A 22750-nucleotide genomic window follows, 5' to 3' on the forward strand; every position below is an offset into this window, starting at 1 on the left:
TATGGGAAAGAAAATGTCCTATAACTCTTGACCCATTAACTATTTTTAGATTTCTGGTTGTGCATTCCAAACTAACTTGGAACAAGAGCATTTCTGTCACTCGGGAGAAAAACCCTGTGATCATTTCAGAGCTGGGTGAAATCTCAGAATTCCCTGTCCCAGTGCTCAGCCCAGCAGGGCAGCATTGTCTGTGTGCTCTGAGGAGTTTCCCTGCTCCTGCTCCCCCCTCACCACCTCAGGTGGGACCATTCCAGACCAGGGCCAGGCTCCATGTGACACTTACACTCCCCTTGGCGTGAATGCCAGTTGTTTTCCAAAAGCCCTTCATTGCTTTTCTGCTGCTGTATCCTTGTGGCTGAACTGACCCTGGCACTGTTGGTGTCGTTATGCAGGTATGGATTGATGCAGCCACTCAGATATTTTACTCCTTAGGAGCTGGGTTTGGTGTTTTAATTGCATTTGCCAGTTACAATAAGTTCGACAACAACTGCTACAGGTAAGAGCTGCTGCAAAATTATTTTATTTTACTCTGACTGCAGCTGAAAGCTATCCTTTTATCTTCAGTCATATATTAATGATGGTGAGTTTTGTGTAGACATAGTAACCAACCCAAATCTTGAAATACTGTTCTCCTGAGTGAAATTTTAGTAACAGGAACCTGCCAAGATATCTGCTGCTCTCCAAAGCAGAATAGGATTAGGTTTGGACTTTAGACAGCTGTGTAAACTGTGCTGGTGTTTGCCTTTCAAAAGTACCATTAAGTGCAACAGTGAACACAGGACGAAATCTTATTGGTGCAGGAACAAAAAAGCAGAAAAATCCCAGCTTCCAGAAGTGCTTCTGTGCTTTGGGATTATATTTCTGATATTTTACATTGCACTCCAGTTTAGGAATGCACTTTAAATCAAGTCAGTTTTCAAGTGTTTTGCTGAATCACCACCATGGAAATTCAATCAGAATCACTCTGCACCTTCTGAGAAATCCCAGCATTTAGATATTTTGTCAACATTAAATTTTGAAATAAAAACAAACATCACTTTTCCAATGAAATATAAATTCAGAAAGCAGATATATTATAAATGCATTGTGAACTGAAGGATGGGGGAATACGTTAAAGAAAACCTCCGTCGGGTTCTTAAAGTTTTTTCTCACTGGGCTGTTCTTCTCTCCACATTTAGGGATGCTTTGCTGACTAGCACCATCAACTGTGTCACAAGCTTCATCTCAGGATTTGCCATTTTCTCCATATTGGGCTACATGGCTCATGAGCACAAAGTTAAAATTGAGGATGTAGCTACTGAAGGTAGGAAGTTAATCCTATACTAATTTTAACCCTTCTGCCCCACCATTTCTCTGCAAATATGTTTATATTTGTTTCCAACAAGTGTGTGAAAATCTCATGGAAGTGAACAATTAACTTACTTGGAACTAGAACTCTGTTTGAATCCCTTGTTGAAATGTGAACTGTAAATGTTATTGCATCACCTCACCTCTACTGAATTGAGGTTCCCCAGAATCTTGCCCCAGAGGTTTTTTCCATTCAACAAACAGATTCTGGACAGAGTCTTACAAAGGTATTGCTGTTCAGTGCCCCAGGTGACTGGTTTGGATGGTTGTGCTAAACTCAGCTCTGTAACCCTCTCACTGGGAACAGGTCACCCATGGCCTCAGCTCCTGCCCCTCTCATCACATCCAAGAGTTCTCTTGCCAAACACAGGCAACACATCCACACAATTCCTTTTCCACTACATGGCAGAACAATAACTAGTAAGGGTGCAAATCCAACAAAATATTATTCAAAGTTGAAAATAATGGGATAGGGTTTTTTTTTTTTTAATACCAAACCATAACAAGTAAATAAATAAAGCATTTTAGATATATTTTGTTATAATGCAAATCTTGTTTTAACAATACACAGAGCATGACAAGGACTGAAATTAAAGTCAACTTAGTCATGATTTATCTTATTAAAATGAGCACTTTTGTGAAGATAAGAAACATAATAGTGACACCTCTTTTTCCCCTTTTCAATTCCAGGAGCTGGTTTAGTTTTCATCCTGTACCCAGAGGCAATTTCAACTCTTTCAGGATCTACATTTTGGGCTGTGGTGTTCTTCATCATGCTCCTTACACTTGGCATTGACAGTTCTGTGAGTATTTTCTCCTTCTAGACTTGACATTGTTCTTTTCCTGTCATATTTTGTAACTAAAGAGGCATTTGCATTTAGCAGGAGATTACATTTCAAGTAAACATTCTGTACATTTCCCAAACCTGTTTGCACAGTCATAGACAGCATAGCAATAACTATTACTCACTGTATTATAAAGACTCTCCATCATTAAGAGGTTTAGGAAAAGATTAAATCTTGGACAAGCCACTAAATATTTACTCCCTGCTACTTTTTTATGACTTTACATAGAGGCTGTTCATCAACAGTTAGTACTATTTAAAGGTCCAACAACACTACTATGAACTATTACTGCTATGAACCTGCAAAAAGGTTCTGGAGCTCTGCTTGCAAAACACAAATAAAACATTGAGTAGAGTGGTTTCTAGAAGGGATTATTTTATGTGCTGAAATCCATTAATCTGCTCTAGACAGACAATGCCTGAAGGTACTCCCTTTGTTTTTCTACAAGCCATGATGCAGAATTTCCTGTAAATTTAATCACAATTTAAAAATCATGCCAGAATATTTCCATAGTGATTTCATTTTCCTATAATCTTACTGTAAAGTGTCTGGTCTATCAAGTGTATTTGCTCTTTGATGAGTTTTACAACATAATATTCAGGATCACAGAAACTTCATCCCAGAAAATATTCCAAGTCCCCAAATAACTTTTTGTACTGCTTTTTTCTAGCAAAAAGGTCTCAAGGCCTCCTGTTATATTTAGCTTAAAGGTTGATAAATTTCTGCAGAACCAAATAGGGTCTTTAAGGAATAGTGAACCATGGACAAACTTTCATCCTCTTTAGTAGAGTAGGGATTTCTTACTATTCCAAAGCATAGAAGTCTCTTTTAAAGTCCAGAATGTACAAAGTTGATGCAGGAATTTCTTGCTGAAATGGTAAAGGACTGTTTCCATTGCTTACAACCTGAGGAAAATTCATTCCTTTTCAAAGGCAAGAAAGGGAAAGAATGAATTGACATGGAAAAGAGCAAAACTTAAAACAAATAAGGGGTTGCAGTAGGAAGCTTTGGTAATCATTGGCAAATATCTGAATGAGATCTTGTGGAGTGAGGGCTAAGCTGTAAAGGTCAGATTCAGGACTAAATATTTCCAAAGTGTTTAGATTTTTGAATTCCAGCTGAGGTCAATGAAGTTTGTCTATATAGACTAAAATCTGCATCCTTAGACAAAAGTTTGAGGGAAGATTATATCTGGGATTGTAGTTTGACAATTTTTCAACTGTAAACAAATATAAAAGATTGAAATGAAGGGTTTAGCACAATGAAAGGACATGAATGACCAATAGGAAAAGGATGACAAATGAAAAGAAGGAAGAAGAAAATTTTTGCTCAGAAGTGTCTAGATCCAAAATAGTTAACTTTGTAACAGCAGTAAATGTAGGGCAATGTAAAGAAACATAGAAGTGACTTTAGATTACAGAACCTATTTTTCCTACAAATAGAGAAAAGGCTTTCTGCTGGAGCTAATTAAAACACAGTGAACTAGTGAACTGTGGCCAAGTTTAGTTCTTTCCTTCTAAAAGGGGAAGGATTTACTGGTTCAAGATTTGTATAATTTCCCAAAGAAAACTCAAGTTCTGCTGTACTTTTTATGGTGATAATTCTCTGCTACTGGTTTCAACCCGGAATATTTTAATCAAATTCTTATAGGGAAGAGACAGGCTGTGTCAGCACCTGCTAACCAGCTATTGTGTTGCACCAGGCACTTCAGGTCTTGCCTTGGTCTTTTAGCATCACAAAAAGCATAGAATTAAGCCTCTCCAAAATATTAAACAAATTTGTTTACTATGATAAAAGACTGAAATTTATTTTCCAAAGCTTTTTGTTGGAGTTTGGGGGCAGAACATTTTCATTAATGGAAAGAAATGAAAATTCATAACCACCTACATAATCCAGCAATTTAAATTAAAATTTGGAAAGTACCTTTCTTGTATTGCAAAACAATAGCTAATGTTCCTCATTAACTTCTAGAAAGCAAAGTAAAACTCTTTCATGTTGTGAACAAAAAAATTACATCAAGCTTCCTTTGTAGTAATTCTTCCAAGTCTGTAAAGATTTTTGTCAAACTGGATTTTGTTAATCAATGGCTAATGTGAATCTTTGTTCAGTACAATTCCTTTAGGTGCTTTTCCTGCCTGTCTTTATTTAAGAACTATCTTAAGGAGCTTAGCTACTTAAAGCTAGCAGCTTTTCCCCCCAGAGTATATTCAGATGTATATTATTTTCCCCTAAGTACTGTGTACTTATTTTTCTGTTGAGTCAGCCAAGAGTCCTCAGAGGATGCAGCTATGGAGGCAACAACCTCCCCTCTTGCTGTCCAGTTCCCTGGCCCAGCCCTTTACCAGAAGAAAACAAATCCTCCTGTCACCAGTGACTTACAGCTGAAATATCAGGAACCATAGAGTGGTTGGGTATTCATTTCACAAACTGCTGTGCATTCTTCAGTCTGTATTTCCACAGCCAGCAGTGTTTAATCAGAGTTTTTGCCTTCCCCTTCTCAGATGGGTGGGATGGAGGCTGTCATCACTGGCCTGGCAGATGATTTCCACCTTCTGAAGCAGCACAGAAAGCTCTTCACCTTTGGTGTTTCTTTTGGCACTTTCCTACTTGCTCTTTTTTGCATTACCAATGTAAGTACAACAAAAGTTTCCATCAAAATGTTACCTAAAATATGTCATTAACCTTAGATGAAATATGGATAGGTCCAGATTACTATATTTTATTATAAATTTTAGTTCTTGACTTCTGTTCAGAGCATCACTTTTAATCTAACATATATGAAGCTTATCTGGTTTTGCTATCAGCCAAGCCTATAAGTCTTTGTTCCAAACAACTGTCTGTGGTACTGCTGGGTTTATTTGGTTGTGTGCTTTCTTTTGCATTTTTTTGGGGTTTTGATTGGTTTGGTGTTGGATTTTTTAGTCCCATTAAATGGAATTGTGTAGAGAGCTTATTTCTCTGTGAGGAACTAAGAATTTCAAGTGAACAGACCTGGCTGTTCTCGTCTTAAAGAAAGCAAAAGACACTCATTTCTTATGGAAGGAGTGTAGAGCAATGACCTCCTCTCCCCACCTCGTTTCTTCATGTTCCTTCATGTACCTAGATCTTGACATCTTTTACTGTTAACACCACATAAAGCACAAAGAAAAATACAAATTACTAAACATTCAGGATAAGTTATCACTACCATCAGACTGAATGTTTTGCCTCATCTGGCTTTTTATAACTAATTAAGGAATTAAATTAATGTGTTCTAGGCAGGAGAGAATTCTCTTTTTTTTTTTTTTTGACCATAAAAAAAGACAGAGAGAGGCCTGTTAACAAAGATGCCAAAACTCTCAGAATACAGCTGAAACTTTAAGAAACCATCATGAAAGCAGATGTGCTGAACCTCTCTCCATCCCTAGAAATGGTTTCCACATCTATTATTAAGATTACTGAAATGGCATAAGTTTAAAAATAACAAAGTTCTTTTTACATTAAAATAGCCCAATATTTTTGCTCCAGTTTCCTCAAACTGAGAAATATTTGAGACTCTAAAATGTTTGAAATATCTCTCCTTTTAATACCATACTATTTCTATTGATACCTAATCACTGAACATGCTCCTGTTTATTCAAAGTTGCAGCTGCAATGAAATTTCCTAAAGTACAATATCAGAAGAAATTCAGTGTTAAGAACCAGAACAGATGCTAGTGGGTGCAGTTTCACTGCCTCCAAGTGAGCTAAAGCTATTCAAGATAATGACCTAAATCTAGCTTTTAAATAATGGCACCTGTTTAGGCTGAAGTTCAACCCTCCAGCTGGAATTCACAAACTGTCCAGAATAGTCCAAATGTATTGGTTCATGCAACTAAAGAACATTTCTGATGTGTAAAAACTAAAAAGGAAAACCCTTGTGAGAACATCACATGAGATTGTTTGATTTTGCCCCCTGAATTTTTAAGGCTTTATTTTCAAAATAAAGCTGTTTCTGAAACAAGCATTTTTCTTACAAAATATTATTAGTAATTCACTTTAAGATTGATTGCAAATGCATTCATTTGGAGCAGGTGTGGAGCAAAAACAAGAGGTCAAACTCAAATGTCATTGAAGAAGCAACATTTTCTAACACAACAACCAAACTTCATTCCATTTCCAGACAAGTCCCCACAGAATTAAAAACCTACATGAGGCCTGAGTACTGCTCTCCCTATTTTTGTAAATATGCACAGCTGTTCCAGAAAAAAAAAAAATTAAAAATTAAAAGGCAACTGATTACAGAGACTAAAATCACCTACAGATTTAAATAATACAAGTGCTATTTATACCATTGGTGGTAAAAACAGAGAAAATAATTCCTTTTTTCCTCCCTTTCTGAACAGGCATAAATCTGATTAAGTTTGGCTGTAAAAAGAGATTTTAACAAAAATCTACTGCAACCATTTCAGTTGTTCATGTGTGACAACTGACACACTTTATCCAGGTTCATTTTGATACAAATCTGCATCTCATGGTTTTCCATTCCTCTGTAGCTAAAACTCAGTAAAATGAGTAGTAATTTACACATGTACACACAAGCACAGCAAATAGTGAAATTGCAGCTAACAAAAAAAAAAAAAATCAAACAGTACTTCAGTAAATGCATTTCCAGCTCTCAGTCATGAACCACTGAAGAACAAAATTTGCTGTTGTGAAGGAAGACAGGGTTTGCTGTCTCCACTGAGCAAAGGTTGGCAAATACCACAGCCCAGAGACTGAACAGGGCACAGCACTTCTTGCTGTGCTGGTGACAGAATTAACATCCTCTCCTGCCTCAGGAGGAGCAGTGGGTGACAGATACAGGCAGTCAGGGAAAAGGGAAACCAGACCAACACTGCAGACTCACTGGCCTGCAGAGCAAACGGCCTTGGGAACAAAGTGACTGATAATGGCCTATGGAAACTCTTGGAGTGCTCCATTCCTGCCATTAATTAGGAAGTTCTTCATTAACTGCTGCAGACAGGCCCTGCCCTACAAACTGCTGCTCATTTCCACAAACCTCCACTGAACAGGAGTGCCAAGAGAACTCATTCATCTAAGCTGAGGTTTCTGTTTCCCAGTGAGGGGAGGACTATAGGTGAAAAAAAGCCTCTTTGGAAGAGTTGCAAGTCGATTCCACTATTTTGTCTGCAACTATAAGCCTGTGTCTGATCCATACTGAAATACCTGGGTTAAGATATGAATCCATCAGATCCATACTAAAATACTTGGGTTAAGATAATGCCTCAAGTAAAGCAGACTTCTGTTAAGTGGACACTAAACTCTGAGATGATTCTATTTGTAACTTCATGTCCTTGCATCTTTTAACTCCCCATTGCAGGGTGGAATTTATGTGCTCACACTTCTGGACACATTTGCAGCTGGGACTTCAATATTGTTTGCTGTCCTAATGGAGGCAATTGGAGTTTCCTGGTTTTATGGTAAGCTCCTCCTTCTGCATGTGCAAAAGCTTGTCTGAAATGCCAAGTGCTTATGATGGGCTTACACATCATTTTCAGGGAAAACAGCATAGCCTTGTACACATAAAACATGACAAGTCAGGTTTCATAGAGTGATTTTCTCCTGATTTATGAGCAGTGACGGGAATGCAGACATTCAGTGGGCCAAGCTTTGAGACCTGCATAAAGCCAAAGCAAACAGCCTTGTGAAAGGGACTGTGATGGGATGGAAAAGTTACTCCTTTTGCCAGTATTTTATGACTCTTAGTATTGCTGATGACTTGCAGTAGCAGATTTAGACTTGGTACTTTGAAAACAAGTAGATTAGCCTAAATACAGGCTCACCTGTTTTCACTTTTCATTAGTCCCCCAGGGCCAATCTCAAGGACTCTCCACATAACACAAATAAAGGTGGTGTTTACAGAGTTATAATAATTCCTACATCCATCCCTTTTGTTGGTGACAATATTCTACTTCATTATAAAACACTAGCAGTTTATTTCATAGAATGGTATAAAATACCCAACACACTAGATACCAGAAAATATATTTCTAGTATTTGATACTAACTTAGACCACAAAAAGGGAGTAGTGAGTTACTTTATCCCAAGTGTGTCAAGTTTTAGGAGTATTTAGTTGACCTCTGACATAAGACTGGAATCACTCTATGCCAATCAGAGTGCAGTGATGTGGGATAGCCACCTAAAAATTTTTCTTTTCCTTCCTCATCTCCTCCTTATTCTCATGCTTTAGTTCCTGGCAGATCACAACCCCTTTCACTATTACCGGGTTTCAATATCACAGCAGCCTGCAAATCTTCTTCCCTTTAAGTCTGTATTGAATGAGTTGCCCTGATTCCCTACAGGATTGTTCTTCCTCTGAAAGGACTCTTCATTTCTATTCAGACATAGTGTTTATAGCTAATGTAGGATTCAGAGGGTTCTTAGACATTTTGATTCTTATTGCTATTTTCCTCACTCTGTCACTTATATATCCAGCCATTCTGCCTAACCATGTTCTTCTAACCTAACAAACTTCATCTTGCAGTTAAAGAACTGTTGGAGAGTGAGTGAAGTGAAAGAAAGGCATCCATGCATAAAGCTGTTCAATCTATTAAAGGAATAATTTCTAGTTTTAATGCACTAATTCTGTACCCCCAACATCAGCATGGAGCAAGCAGCACATAAGCTGTTGTCTCTCAAAATAATGGAGGCCCTTTATTTCACAGACTTTAATCCCAGTAAAAGAGCTGAATGTGGATGAGTGACCACAGCTTAGCTTGGAAGTTGAGGCTTCTTCAGTTTTTAGGGGAAAGTTATTTTCTGGTACTATTAAAACAGGATTTACTGCACTTTACAGTAGCTAAGCTTTGTAGGTGGTTCCTAAACAAGGGCAAATTTAGTAAAATTTTATTTTACACCCTCTATCCTTATAATTTTTTTCCTTTCTTCCTGCAGCTTCCCCATAATTGGGAAAACATCTATTCATTTTTCTTGAGCAGCTGACAGATGTTTCTACTGACATAGCATGACCTGTTGCTTTATAAAGAACTTATTGCAGCCCCAGGTGCTATTTAAACTTATTAAATCTGGCATGATCTTGTCTGCCTCCTTTTTCTGATAGACCCCTCTTGCCTTAATGACCCAGCTGAATATTAAGCCAGCCTAAAGGCAAGCACTGACATTTTGGCACAGACTAAAAACATGGAAATTTAGTTCAAATTATATCTGTGACCATTTACTGTGAAGTTGCTTCTTGCAAAGGCCAACTGTGTATGTAAGAGAAGGGAGAGCTAGTTTGCTTTACTGTGCAGATGTTCCTTAGTTATGACTGCTCCATTGTTACCAATTTTCCTCATGTGCATCCCTGATATCATCTTTCTAGTGAATATTCTATTTCTGGATATTTAACAGCTCCTGATAATAAATTTTAAGTATCTCTGAAACCAAGCCCTACAGGTACTGTTATCTGTAGCTATGGCTGTGTTCTGCTTAAAGGTTGATTCTTAGGAAATTATTTGAAGACATGCAGTACTGAAAAAGCAAATTGTGGAAAAGGGCAGTCTGAGACCATGGCCCAGTCATCCCCCATTTTCAGCAGAAATCGAGCACCAAGCACTGTCTGAGCTCCAAGTGCATCTGTCTGGAAACATTTGAATAAAATTCTGATATACCTTTGTCTTTGACCTTCTCCACAATGATAAATTTCAGTCAGTGTTCATAGCAGTTAAAATTCAGTCACTTTAAAGTTCACAGAAAGCACTGCAAATAGAATCAGATTAAGTTTAAAGAGCATTTGCAGATCCTTCTTGGCTATTTCTCTTCACCTGGACATAATATTGGGGGCTGGAAATTGTTTTGAGACATTTACACTCAAATGTCCACACCCTGAAAATATTTTGCATCCTATTATGTACAATGGACTAATTCAAGCAGTCCCAATTATTTACATTAAATAAATTAGATAAATTGTGCTGAACTTATCTACAAAGAGAAATAATCTCTGGAAAACTATACATGCTCTCTAATAAACAAATATCCATAGAAAAAAACCTGCATTTCTACTGTTTAACTAATGGGTTCATGATTATAAGTAAACTTTCTGAACACATTGAGCAAAATAAATTATAAACAAATAGTCTGACATGACAGAATGCACAGACCCACTGTCTCTAAGGCATTAAGTCAGATATTGTTCTCTTTTTACAGAAGGCAGAGAAGGATACTTTATTCCCCATTTTATATCAGTGTTAATCATCCCATTCTAATGTGGTGTAGTTTTGTACATATTTACAATAAACATAAGAATTGCCTGAGTTTTCTGGAAAAGTAATAAGTATGAAATTATATTTGTAATAAAGACCATTCTGTGATGTTCAATGAAACACTGAAAAGTAAGTATGTCTTAAGTGGAACAAAGAAATCTCCTTTGATAAATTAAGAATCTTATGAATCCACCTCATTATCAGCAAGCAGTTTGTGTGAGTAAGGGTTTACATTTTCCTGCAGTGTACTCATAATAACAGAGGAATTAGGTTACAGTAATCCATAACTATTTTAAAAATTGTATACTATTTACTACTTAAATTCTAAATATTTTTGAAATGCCTCTTTTCAGTGGTAATGCTGCTCTCTGCAACAAGCCTTAACTGCTCACAGGCATTTAAGTCAGACACAGTGATGTCCAAGACACACCCAGGCAATCAAAGGAGATTAATGTTGTTGTTTCTTATGCCTTCTGATTTGGAAGTCATTCATGTCTGGTTTCTGAAAAAGATACTTTGGGTATGCCAGCATCTCATCAGTTTAGACTGAAGTCAGTCTCATGCTTGCATCTGCTCACATCCATTCTAGGAGTGGACAGGTTCAGTGAAGACATCCAACAAATGATGGGCTTCAAACCAGGCCTCTACTGGAGACTGTGCTGGAAGTTTGTTAGTCCTGCTTTTTTATTGGTAAGTGTTAATAATTATTCCATCATGAAAAGAATACCAGTGCATTGCTACTCAGGATACACAAATAGTTACCAAGAGCAAGATACCTATTGCTGTGCCAGACACTGTTGGGATGAAGAGGAGACAGTCCAATTTATTTATTTTTTCTCCTTGAAATTATATGCTGGGTATATTTTCTATACTACATTTCAGCTGTGGAAGAGAAACTAGTGGTGGTTGTGGTCTTCTTCTGTTCTTTCATTTTAGCATGATTTTAAGAAGGCAGCTTTTCTTAGGGAACACTTAGGCAGTGTCCTCCTTGTCCCTGCAGCACCTCTGCATATTAAACACAAACCATTCCCTTGGGAGAATAAGTTAGCCAGGGATAAGAGATTGTGTTAGCAAAAATGTATTTTTGATTGGAGGATACCAGGATACCCAATTTGTGAAATGACACCTTAAAAAATCATACAACTACACCTGTAATTAGCTGTGTGAAACACTGAAGAATTGTCTAAAATACACCTTGTAAGCTGCCTGTTGGAAAAAACAAGTGTTCCATTACATCAGGGAAAAAAATCCCAAGTGTGAATTTGGTTGCTTTGTGTAAAGGTTAAATTCAGTACTAACCTCGAGTTTTATATTGGAATCGCTTCTGTGCATATTTGTAAATCAAAAGGTCAGGATAATACAGAAATTTTACCATTTTATGATTTTAGGAGACAATTATTTGCATTAAAGCTTTGCAATCTTAAAACATTACTGGTATTGCAAATATGCACTGGGTAGGCTTTTAGAACAAGTCCACATTTTTTTAAATATAAAAGCTATGACCCCAATTCATCCATAAGCACATACCAAGCCTGTATTAATTATCCTTTTAAACACAGTTTTATAAATGAACTTCTATGGAACCATATTCTGCAGCACTTCAGGCAGAATGGGAAAATATTGGAGCAAGCATCCTTTGATTTTGCACACAAGGGGACAGTTGAAAATTTACATTTTTATCATGAATGTTATAACAATCTAGCTAAAGGTAGAGAGCCCACCAGTTTAACCTTCAGGTAGTTTAAGATGTCTTGGTGAAAGAGCCTCAATGCCTTCCAAGAAAAGCCAGAAAACATAAGGGTCAGAATAAACCTGTAGATAACATCTTTCAGCCATCACCACGCACATTTCTTTTTTTCCATCTGGAAGTTCTTGAAGCTCTTTCTCCATATTATCTGCAGCTATGAACAGAATCCCAAGAAAAATCACAAAACAGAATTAGTATTTTTCTAACTAGATTCTGCACTATGATCTCCCTTTCACCCACACTATCCTGGTGTAGTCTTTGAAACCCTAAGCTCAAAATATTTTAATTGGAATTGAAATATAGAGCAGAACATTCAGCCCCAAAGAACCAAATCAAGGATATCTGCACATTATAGAACCCACATGGATTTCACAGGACAGAAATAGGGTGGTGTACCACTTTCCTTCTTGCATCTAGCACAGGATGGACAGAGAAGCATAATAAAAAAAAGGCAACCAGGCCATAAGGCTGCTCTACCTTTCCTCAGTACATATATCATGCTGAAAAATGGGTACAAAGCTCTTAAAGGAAGTCTAATATTCCTGGGAAACAAAGAAAGTAAAAAACAATAGATCCTGCAGTTTTTTCTTGACTACAGAATCACTCGTCTACATCTGAAATACTCATTTAAATGAGGCAGTAGTGGACAGTCACCTCATCTTCCCATCAAAATTTCAAATAATCTGCATCCACAGTAGTTGAAACAAACTGTTAATACTAATAAACAGTTTAAGAACTTCAACAGTTTAAGCAGTAAGAGGCACAAAGTAAACAGGCTGAAGGTAAATCATAAAGCTGGTTTGAAATAAACTTTAGAGTGGCTGCCTAATAGAAGACCTGGAATCACTTCCAGTAAGGCGCTTAATCTTAAAACTGTGGTTCATTTTATACTTTCTTCTCCAGTTTGTGGTGATAGTCAGCATAATAAATTTCAAGCCCCTGACCTATGATGACTACACCTTCCCTCTGTGGGCAAACCGCATTGGCTGGGGCATAGCCTTGTCCTCCATGATCCTCGTGCCTGCCTACATCATCTACAAATTCATGAACGTGCGTGGGACCTTTAAAGAAGTGAGTGCAACACTAATCAAATGTCATGAAATGTTGCTGGGAAATGAAATGGCTGGGTCTAAGTTGGCAGTTTATTTCTCTCCCAAAACTTATTACTTATGAGTGACCTTTTGAATCCATCTGTCAGGTGGATCAGTGGTTTGAGGTAGGATTACTGCATTCTGTTTGAGTCCCTAGACAGAAATTAGCTTTCCAGACAGCACCATAATAATTGTGGAAAATGATTTTTATGAATGTAATTGATCCAGTTAATGAGATTAGATTTTTGTTTATCAACAAAGAATGGACAAATTATGCTATCTTCACATTCAGCTATGAGGTCTGGTCTTCAAGCTGTTCTGTACGTTTCTTTATTTATCAGTTCAAAATGGCATATGATTAAGGCTCACTAGCCATATCATTTTTACCATCATATTAACTTTACCTTCACTGTCTATATACCCTCACTATTATCTGTAATCTTAAAAAACCTCTAACAGTGCTCAGAAGGCTCCTCACCATTATCCAGCACCAGGTTTTTTCCCCATCACATCATGATTTTATAACCTTGTATAGACCCACTGACTTACACTTAAGCTCTACTGCTCTCCTTTCCTACAGCTACACTTACACAATGGTGTAGCAAGATTTTGATGCTCTTAGGCAAATCACTGAACCAACAACACACACAGAATTAAGCAGAAAACAGGATCTCAACCTTTACACGCAAAATAGATAGGGCACATCCCCTCACACTGACCTAGCCAACCCAAAAGAACAAAGGTCCTGTTTCTGAAACATTACATTCACTTCAGGTAGTGTTCACCTCAGAAAGGTGCCCCAAAGATGGAATTCCTCAGTTGCCCTGTTTTCATCAGCTCTAATACCTCAATGTTGTGCACAATTTCTAGATCTCATTTCCAGCAATTCTATAAGCCCTTTGTTTTGTTCTATCCTAGGGAGGGCTACAAACACATTTTTCTAGGAGGATTTAGGTCTCAAAGAATAATTTATACTGGCCCATCAGGCTTTTGCCCTCTTGCTCAATTTGACTGACAGGAGGATGCAGAAGCCTCTGGCCAAAATCACATTCTCTCATTCACATGTACTGTTAGTGAGTTCTGGTTTGTCTGTCAGTGCTTCTGCAAGGAGCAGCTCCCCACTTGGCCCACAAGCACTATGGCAAAAGGATAACACATGACATCCAAGCCACTAGCTCCAATATGATGTCCCAAATTGAGGCTCTTTAAGGGATAGGGAAAGACATGAACCTAATCTAATGGGAACTCCTTAAGTTGGTGGAAAGTTCCGAATAAACCAAAATCTATGTGTGATCTCAAAGGGCTCAGCACAGGGTAGACAAGGGGGATGAGCTGGGAAATCCCAGACCCTCCTTCCTCCCTCACCCTGGGACTGGCCAAACCTCTTACAGCACTAACAGAAAAGCATGAATTTAGGGGAACAAAGGCCTGTGATACCAACTTGTTCCTGATATTCTTTTCTATATGCACTCACTAAATAGTTCGACTTAGTATTTGCATAAACTTTCTACTGTTGCTTCTTATATTAAAGGCTAACACCCAAGGGCTTATAACAGGCTTATTCTCTCAGTGACTGAGCAAAGGCACATGATGCAGTGATATTAAAGATTCAAGTTACCATTTTAAATAAAGTTCATGCTACTTCCCCACTATAGATAGGGGATTACATACATAATCCTGTTCATATGGCTGACTTTTTCCTCTTCTTCCTGCCTGGTTTAGAGACTGGCTTACTGCATCACACCTGAAAACGAGCACCAACTCGTGGCCCAAGGAAATGTCAGGCAGTTTAAGGTTAGTACACCTTTCACATGCTTCTTTTTCCTGATTCCAACCCTTTCCTGTCTTTAGCAGCAACTACAGCTTTGCACAAATCTTCCCGTGCTGGATGCCTTAGCAGGTCTGTAGCTCTTTATTTCTCTCAGCACGACAAGACACAGGAGGCTCAGTACCACATGCATCAACCCTTTTGGAAAGCTTTTGGGACCTTCCTTCTTTGACTAAGGAGACCCCTCAATTTTACACATCACCTGAATCTGGCATTTTAAGGCTGTGTTCAAATACAGTGGGATGTCACCAATAAAAAAAGGTATTTCCAAACTGTCACGTGCATTTGAAGAGGTCATGGCCTGTCGCTCAGTTACTGCACAGCAAGCTGAAATCACATTTCTGAAACAGCAATTATGTCCCACAAAGCATAATAAACAGTAAAAAATATCCAGTGTCAGAGCTTACCTATGTCATAAAATGATGCACCAGGTTACATGGAATTGGCTTTCCCCACAGGACTAGAGTTGATTGAAAACACTGCTGGAGACTTCATAAGCCATGAAAAATATGCTATAGGTTTCCAAATACTGCTTTCCTTTTAGCAAATAAAATGAGCTTATTGCAATAAACTCCTTTATGTAGAAGATTAAAAGGATGCAAATGTGAAGCCTGTTACATTCATCAGCATTCATGCTGGACCACTTTCTCTCTTCAAAGTTGAAAGCAACTAGAATTATGCACACCTCCACAAAATGTGACCCAGATTTTATAGTGGTGGTTTGTATGTTGATACTGAAAAAATAAATCTGGCTTTTGCTTATTCTGAAGATATTGTTTGAAGTAAATTTTGGCTTTTAAAGGAAATAATCTGTGTAGATTTATGGGACACAGAATGAAAGCACAAATAGGCTTCCTGTTTCATGACCACAATTTATTTGATGCAGCCAAGAATATAAAATAGCACAACACCTCTTCCTGCCTTCTCTTTCTTCTGTTTCTGCCCTCAGTTGTCAGATGATTTACTGTTCCTGCTGCTACTCAATGTTTCCAGGGGCACATGTTCCTGTGTGAAAGGGCTATAAACAGCCACGCCACAGTGCTGGTCTTCTGAACACAAATCTATGACCAAATGGTGGCAAATTAATTTCACATAAATTAGTAAAGGCTGCCCTCAGAAGTAAACCACCAAGGTTACCTCAAACCATGCTAAATATGAGAGCATTTTAATTTGCTGCCATCTTCAATGAACAGGCAGGAATGGCTTTGTTAGTGCTAAAGCAGATTAAGTGATTTACTCACAATGTTTAGGGTTGTAAATAAAACACTGCCTACTGTAACCAAACAAATACAAATATTCTATTCTCATATATGTCTGGCAGTTCTGAACATTAAAACTTAATCAAGATGTGACTAAGCAGCCTTGACATTCAGCGCATTTCTCACTGGGGACTGCATAGAAGCTTAGTTACAGAGTGGAAATCTATCCATTATTTTGAAACTTCTTTGTAACCCTAGATTTGTCAAAAAACGTATCAGTCAGCATCATCATTTGAATCAATGATGTAATTTAACAACCACTTCTGTTTCCTTACAGCTCCAACACTGGCTAACAATATGACAACCAACAGACCAAGGAAAAAGCCTACTTTCAACTAAACTGAGAATACAGAAAAGTCAAGTTCAAAGCTCCCTCACTTATGCTTGGACCAGGCTGGCCCAGAGCTTATCTACTGACTCTGTGAGGGAAGACATCTGCTCTCTGTTGTCAATGCCTCCCTTCTATTACTTGGCTTCAAATGATCTTTAAAGACTCCATTTAAGTTTTCTTGCATCCTTTGGTGCCATAAGATCCCTACATGACCAAAACTTGTGAGTTTTGCTATAGGCAGAAGTGGAGGAGGGGGGAGCAGAGGAAAAGAACAATCAGCATAAGTTAAGTGCTTCTTTATTTTGAAGAAGTGAATTAAACTTTTCAGACAATAATAACTTCTTCAGATAATCATGCCACAACCTATTTAAAGGAACAACACCTAAGCAGTCTAGATCTAAGGAAAGAGAACACCTCAGTTATGACAAAAAGAGCAATTTTAACAATGTCCTCATGTCACCAGCTTTCTTGCCATACTGTCCTTTGGGATGTGAGTTTGCATCCTTCTGAAAGTGCTTCATTTTCGGTGGTTTGTTATTTGTTCCTTCTCTTGATGAAGAACACTGTCTTTGCTGTACATGTCCATGCCATTTTTTGACCAGTTTGATTGCACTGAAGCTAAAGAGCAGCAGGAAGAGAATTCCTGTCACAATTACTAGTGCAGAACACAGCTTAATATCAGTGTACTTCATGAAAGAAATATTCCCTCATATCAACATTTGGAATGGCTTTATCATATGATCCACATTCTGCAGACTTTTCCAGCTAAGCATGGAAGTTACATCCAAAGAGACAGACTTTCATCTTTTTGCTGTATTTTGTTCCAAATAAAGAATGTAAAATACATGAGGGATAATTTAAAATTATAGAATTACCAAGTGGCACAAAAAAACCAATCTGGTTTAATTCCCCTGCTGTGAAAATATTATAATTTAACCAGGATTTACCCACCAAGACGTAGTAAGATTTTTAACTACTTTAAAAGTATGTTTAGCTCTCTAAACCTATTCCAGCTCTGTTCTCTAGTAGTATTATGCAAAGTAGAAGACACAGAACAAACTCTGCATTTGGGTGCTGTTCTTATTCTGTGGTCACTTGTCACTGTAGTACCTTTCAAGTGATCACTACATTCAGTAGCTTTGAGTTAGTTCTTGTGATTATTTATCACTGGGTCTACATTAATTTGCAGAGGCAGTAGCTTCTCTGCTGGATCCAACCCAGAGTTACCTCTGGACATTACCTCTGATTTTTTTTTGTCTCTATACATTCAGTTGAGCTTGTCTTTTAAATGTATGTAGTGCTTCCTCTTTAAAAAAAAAAAAAAAAAAGACTTAAATACATGGGCTTTTTTTTATTTATAAAACATTTTTTGTTGAGTTGTTTTCTGATTTAAAATAGCCAAGTTCTAAAGTGCCAAGTGCTTTTGGGCTTTTTCCATTTAACATTGATTTCTGTTCAAAATAATGAAAGGGAAATTTCTCTCCTTATTCATTCTCTTCCTCCAACATATTCAATACTTCAGAATTAATCAAGTGTTGTTCTTCTCTTGAAGAGTCTCTGTGACAAACAGTTGTATTTAAATAGGGATTTAAACCCAAAGAATACTTTCTTCTAATTATAAAGGAAGTCTTATTTTCTGGCCCAGCTGATGGCCAATAGCTGCTTTAACCCTGTTATTAAATATATTTCAATAACAAAGGAATTCCAAATGTCGCAGTTCTAATGCTGTAATTACACAAGAGGCTAAATAGTGAAAATATGTTGAAGGCTTCAAAAAAGTAATCCCACCAACTTCTCAGTTAATCTCATTTTTATTGTTTGCCAAACTTCATGAGAATCCATTGTTTTAAAGCCTATTTTTCAACAATTCAGCTGCTTCAGTCACTGTCTTGGCATGGCTCAAAAGCTTCTCAGCATAGATGTAATTATCAAGTTTAGAAACTTGTAGGGGCTGTTTAACGTGGAGCTTTAATAGATTGTCACTTTACAGATTGTTTGGCTGGTTCATGATTGGAAATGCTAAAAACCTCCACCAATGTTCAGTTGTGACACAGTCCATCAGCACCATCCCATGCAGGAAAAGTTACATTTCCTCACCACTCTTCTCTGACATAGGAGCAAAGCTACCAAACAAGGGAATAAATCAGCTTTAGCCAGTGTGTTTGGGTTTGATTGTGTTTTTAGTACTGACTTCCAAGGCAATTACCTACTGCATTATTTTTATTTCTGTTACTGTATAACTTCTTGGGTTTAATGTAGTATTTATAGCTCAGGACTACATTGCACTATTGCCACCTTTTTCTGATGTTTTCTAGGTAAAGAACTTGCAATCTATACAGAAGACAAAAGTCTTACCAAAGGAAGTAGGGATCTTACTATCAGAAATAACCTGAATTGAAAAGACAATACACAGTGCATGATTGCATAGGTGGACTTTTAATTCAAGATGTTGCCCAAAGAGTCTCCCCTCAAATAATGACTTCTGTCCTAGAGACAAATGTCTTCAATTCTCCACAGACTAAGATGAACTACCTCATGCCTCTTGGATGATGAATGATGCCATTAGACACAAACTAGCATCTACACAAACGACAAATACTTCTGCAGAGACCAGGTTATGTTCATTTCCTCCACTCAGTGATATGGCACAGACAGTCCAATAAGAAGCCATAGCATGGGCACCCAACTCCTCTCACCCACCTGCTTTGGGTCCCCAAGTACATTTTCAATATGGAAAACATGAAATGCCACAAAGATACTCATCTCCCTTCAGTTAAAACACTTGTAGTCAAAAAACAAGACCAAAGCCTCCAGTCATATCTTTAGCATTCATGTCATTTCACTGCAAGTTTTCCCCTAACTCTGTTGACTTTTCAGCCCACAGCTCACTCTTTCCCTCAGCTGCACCTATTTCAAGAGCAGACCCTCTCTGGGGAATGCCACTGTCCCAGATGTCCCCATGGAATTGTGTTTATATTCTGTCCAAGCAGGCAGCCCAATTTTAAAGAAAATTTTTGGTACAAGTTGCAGCATCATCTGCTTGCTAATTATGTTGGCTGTTTGGGTAACAAGCCTGTGGGGAGAATTCAGTGAAGCAGTTAAAGAGCTCATTCGACAGTTCTAGAAAACATTTACTCAAAAGCCTTTTCTTAAGCTGATAAAGGAAGCAGCTGTCATATCTCAGTATCTCTCTTCTCACCTTTCTTTTGACCAGTGAAAGAGACCTGCCTGTGATCCACAATGTTTCATCAATCCTTAGTTAGCACCAAGGAAAGAGACCCTCCATTTTCTCTTTGTACCCTTCCCTGCCATCATTCAGCCAGGTAATTCTTCACATCCTTGGAATTACTCTAAAGCTGCATTACTAAAACTTCACAGACTTAAATTTCTGGAAGAAACAGTGAGCCTTTCAAGGCAATAGTCCAAAAAGCCCTAATACTATTTATTATTGGGCCCCTGTTTGAACAATATCTTGTTTATTAGTCCCTCTTGTGTTCAGTCATGACCTGAGACACACACCCTGGCAACACTTGAAAGACATTTTACCATACTGAGGGATTCTGCAGGATATCCAGGATCAAACACGATATTTTAAATTTAGAATGCAGGAGAATTACTTGGCTGTTACTGCTGTGCATGTTCCCTGACTGCACGTGCAATGTGTGTTGTATGGACTTTTCCCAGAGGAAATTTCCTGTACTTGGTCATTTCTTCTCAGCAGAATACCATTTCAGTGTTATTATTAAAAAGGGGCAAGCCCTAACACTTTGTATATGCATTTACTTCTCATGCTATTGTTTTGACATGAATTAAGTTTATTTTGTACTGTTAGGCTCTAGGAGGCCGCATCAAAGTTATTTTGCTGTTAATGTCTCTTTTGCAGTTCTTTCAATTCATACAGCATTAATTAGCAGATACTTGCTTTTATGGGAGTAGATAGCTTTCATTCATATCCTTGACTGCTTCACTAAATTTCATGAGGAACTGGCAAATGTTTAAGAACGTTTTTCCTAAGAACAAAATTAAAACTGTAGTTCAACAATTTCAAAAGAGGTGAGACTTAATATTTTATTTGCAGTACCATGTTAAAACATTTTAAAATGAGCCTGAAGGACCCAGACATTAGAAAGCCATTACAGTTCAACAAATGACAATACATTGCCCTTCCTGCAGAAATTGTGTGAACTCTGAGCCTCTTGGAGGAGCAAACCAGGATCTCTTTGTTCTAATACACTTTATCTTTTCAATACTAGGAATACTTGTGGTCCTCAAATCACCTCATGTAAGAAACCAATTTTCTTAATGTGAAGGCAAACATGATGTTTCAGATTAGACCCCTGAACCACTTGGGAGACTTTCTCAGCTACCTTCCTCTAACTTCTATCTACATTCCTGTTGGTGATTGTGAGCTTACCTAGGTAATCAGTGGAAAGTGATTAATTTGTACAGTGGTACTGGTCAAGTTTAGACCAAATTTAGGTGCATCTAAATTCATCAGAGACTACTGAGAGCTACATGGGCAATAAAAATCAGTAAAAACATAACAGGGTAATAGAGTCACTTTTAAGTTCAGCATCTGCTTGGTTTCCACCACCATTAAAAAGCAGAAAGTGTTAGCCAGACTGCAGTCACTGTGTGGCTGAGGAGCAGGAGCGGCCAAGGAACTGAAGGCACCAGAAGAAAACATAAATGACACAGATGTGATTGTGCTCAGTGAAATTGTGCTCTTAGAAGGACATGGAGGTCTCTAGGTCTGAGTGGTTGGGAAGAGCAGGGGATAAATGGAGAGGTTTAACCCTTGTGTACATTAACCATGACTGCATTAATTCCCATAAGAGCAGGGGGCCTTTCCTGCCCGAGCACTCACAGCCAGACTGAGTCACCTGTGTGCTTTGCTTTCCTCCTTTAAGGTGTTTCTTTAGCTGCTGTACTAAACATGAGTTGCCTAATTTCATTAAAAGGAAACAGAATAAATTCAGTGAATTAAGAGAATTACTAAGCCTTAAGCTGGTTTTCTTTTGAAGGTGTCATGTTGTTTCTTGGTCACTGCCAAGAGGCATTAAGCTTGAAGGTGACCTGCATTGGTAATTTACCTTGCACTCTCTGTGAACCTTTCTGCAAGACTTAGCTCTCCTTTGCTATGGGCAATATCAGTTACAAAGAGAGAACCTCCAAACAATACATTTTGAAACTAAATCCTAATAGGTCTAATGAAGATTTGCCTTACAAATAAAAGCTTTACAGTGAGCATTTACTTGGTTTACACCAGTGTTTTACTTAATTTTTAATGCCTTTTTATAGCAGTGACTAGAATTTAACTTAGATAAGGGTACCTCTGTATAGGAAATATTTTAATATTTTTACCAGTTTTTTTAATTTTCATAGAATATATGTATATTGTAAGGCGAGAAATTCAACTTTGCTGTAACAAGGTTATCACACAAGACCTATCTCTTCAATATAAGGTTTTGTAGTCATCCAGTCTAGTTCAATAATACGTTGGCCTTTGATTATAAATGTAAAAATGTGATACAGGAGAATAGAACATTACCTACAGCTAATGCACATTGTAGCACAATATTCTCCATTGCTGCCTTAATCTCATGGAATGAAGTCATGTGTTTTTAATTTATATTCTAAAAGAAAACCAAAAAATCCAGAGTATCTTTTGGCTGCCATTTTGTGTTGTTAGATGACTTAACATTGAACCAAATGTGTTAGTGTCCAGTAGACCTACTTCCAAAGCAAGAGAACACTTTGTAGTTTTCAGGAATAAGTCTTCATAGCAACTCAAAACTTGCCACTAGTAAAAAATACTCCCCAAAGTGCCCCAGTGACCAAAAGTGTCCAAACACAGCCACCATGATTCCATGCCTGATTCCATTAATTGTGCAATCTGCAGGTGAATTTTGCCCTTTTTTTTAAAAGTCTTTGGTTATCTGGGGGAAATGGCATTTCAAATTTCTTTCATTAATTTATGGTTTTTTCAAAGGGAGACATCTACATGCCCATGTGTATAATTAGAAACAACTACATTTCTTATAAATATGGATATGGATGTGTGTGATGTGTGCTGGTT

The 22750-nt window shown here is 37.7% G+C and overlaps 1 protein-coding gene across 1 annotated transcript in view; it reads left to right on the plus strand.

Moving 5' to 3' along the window:
• The window catches only part of SLC6A2 (solute carrier family 6 member 2), a 54346-nt gene extending 37697 nt beyond the window's left edge, over window positions 1-16649 (plus strand). The window contains exons 7-15 of the mRNA XM_058034111.1: window positions 393-496; window positions 1179-1303; window positions 2038-2150; window positions 4694-4822; window positions 7534-7633; window positions 11005-11105; window positions 13066-13233; window positions 14976-15047; window positions 16618-16649. Coding sequence (XP_057890094.1) covers window positions 393-496; window positions 1179-1303; window positions 2038-2150; window positions 4694-4822; window positions 7534-7633; window positions 11005-11105; window positions 13066-13233; window positions 14976-15047; window positions 16618-16641 — 936 coding nt within the window. The 3' untranslated portion in view covers window positions 16642-16649. The remainder of the gene's footprint in view (window positions 1-392; window positions 497-1178; window positions 1304-2037; window positions 2151-4693; window positions 4823-7533; window positions 7634-11004; window positions 11106-13065; window positions 13234-14975; window positions 15048-16617) is intronic.
• The last annotated feature ends 6101 nt before the right edge of the window (window positions 16650-22750 follow it).

The sequence above is a fragment of the Melospiza georgiana genome, chromosome 14 (assembly GCF_028018845.1).
Source record: "Melospiza georgiana isolate bMelGeo1 chromosome 14, bMelGeo1.pri, whole genome shotgun sequence".
NCBI lineage: Eukaryota > Metazoa > Chordata > Aves > Passeriformes > Passerellidae > Melospiza > Melospiza georgiana.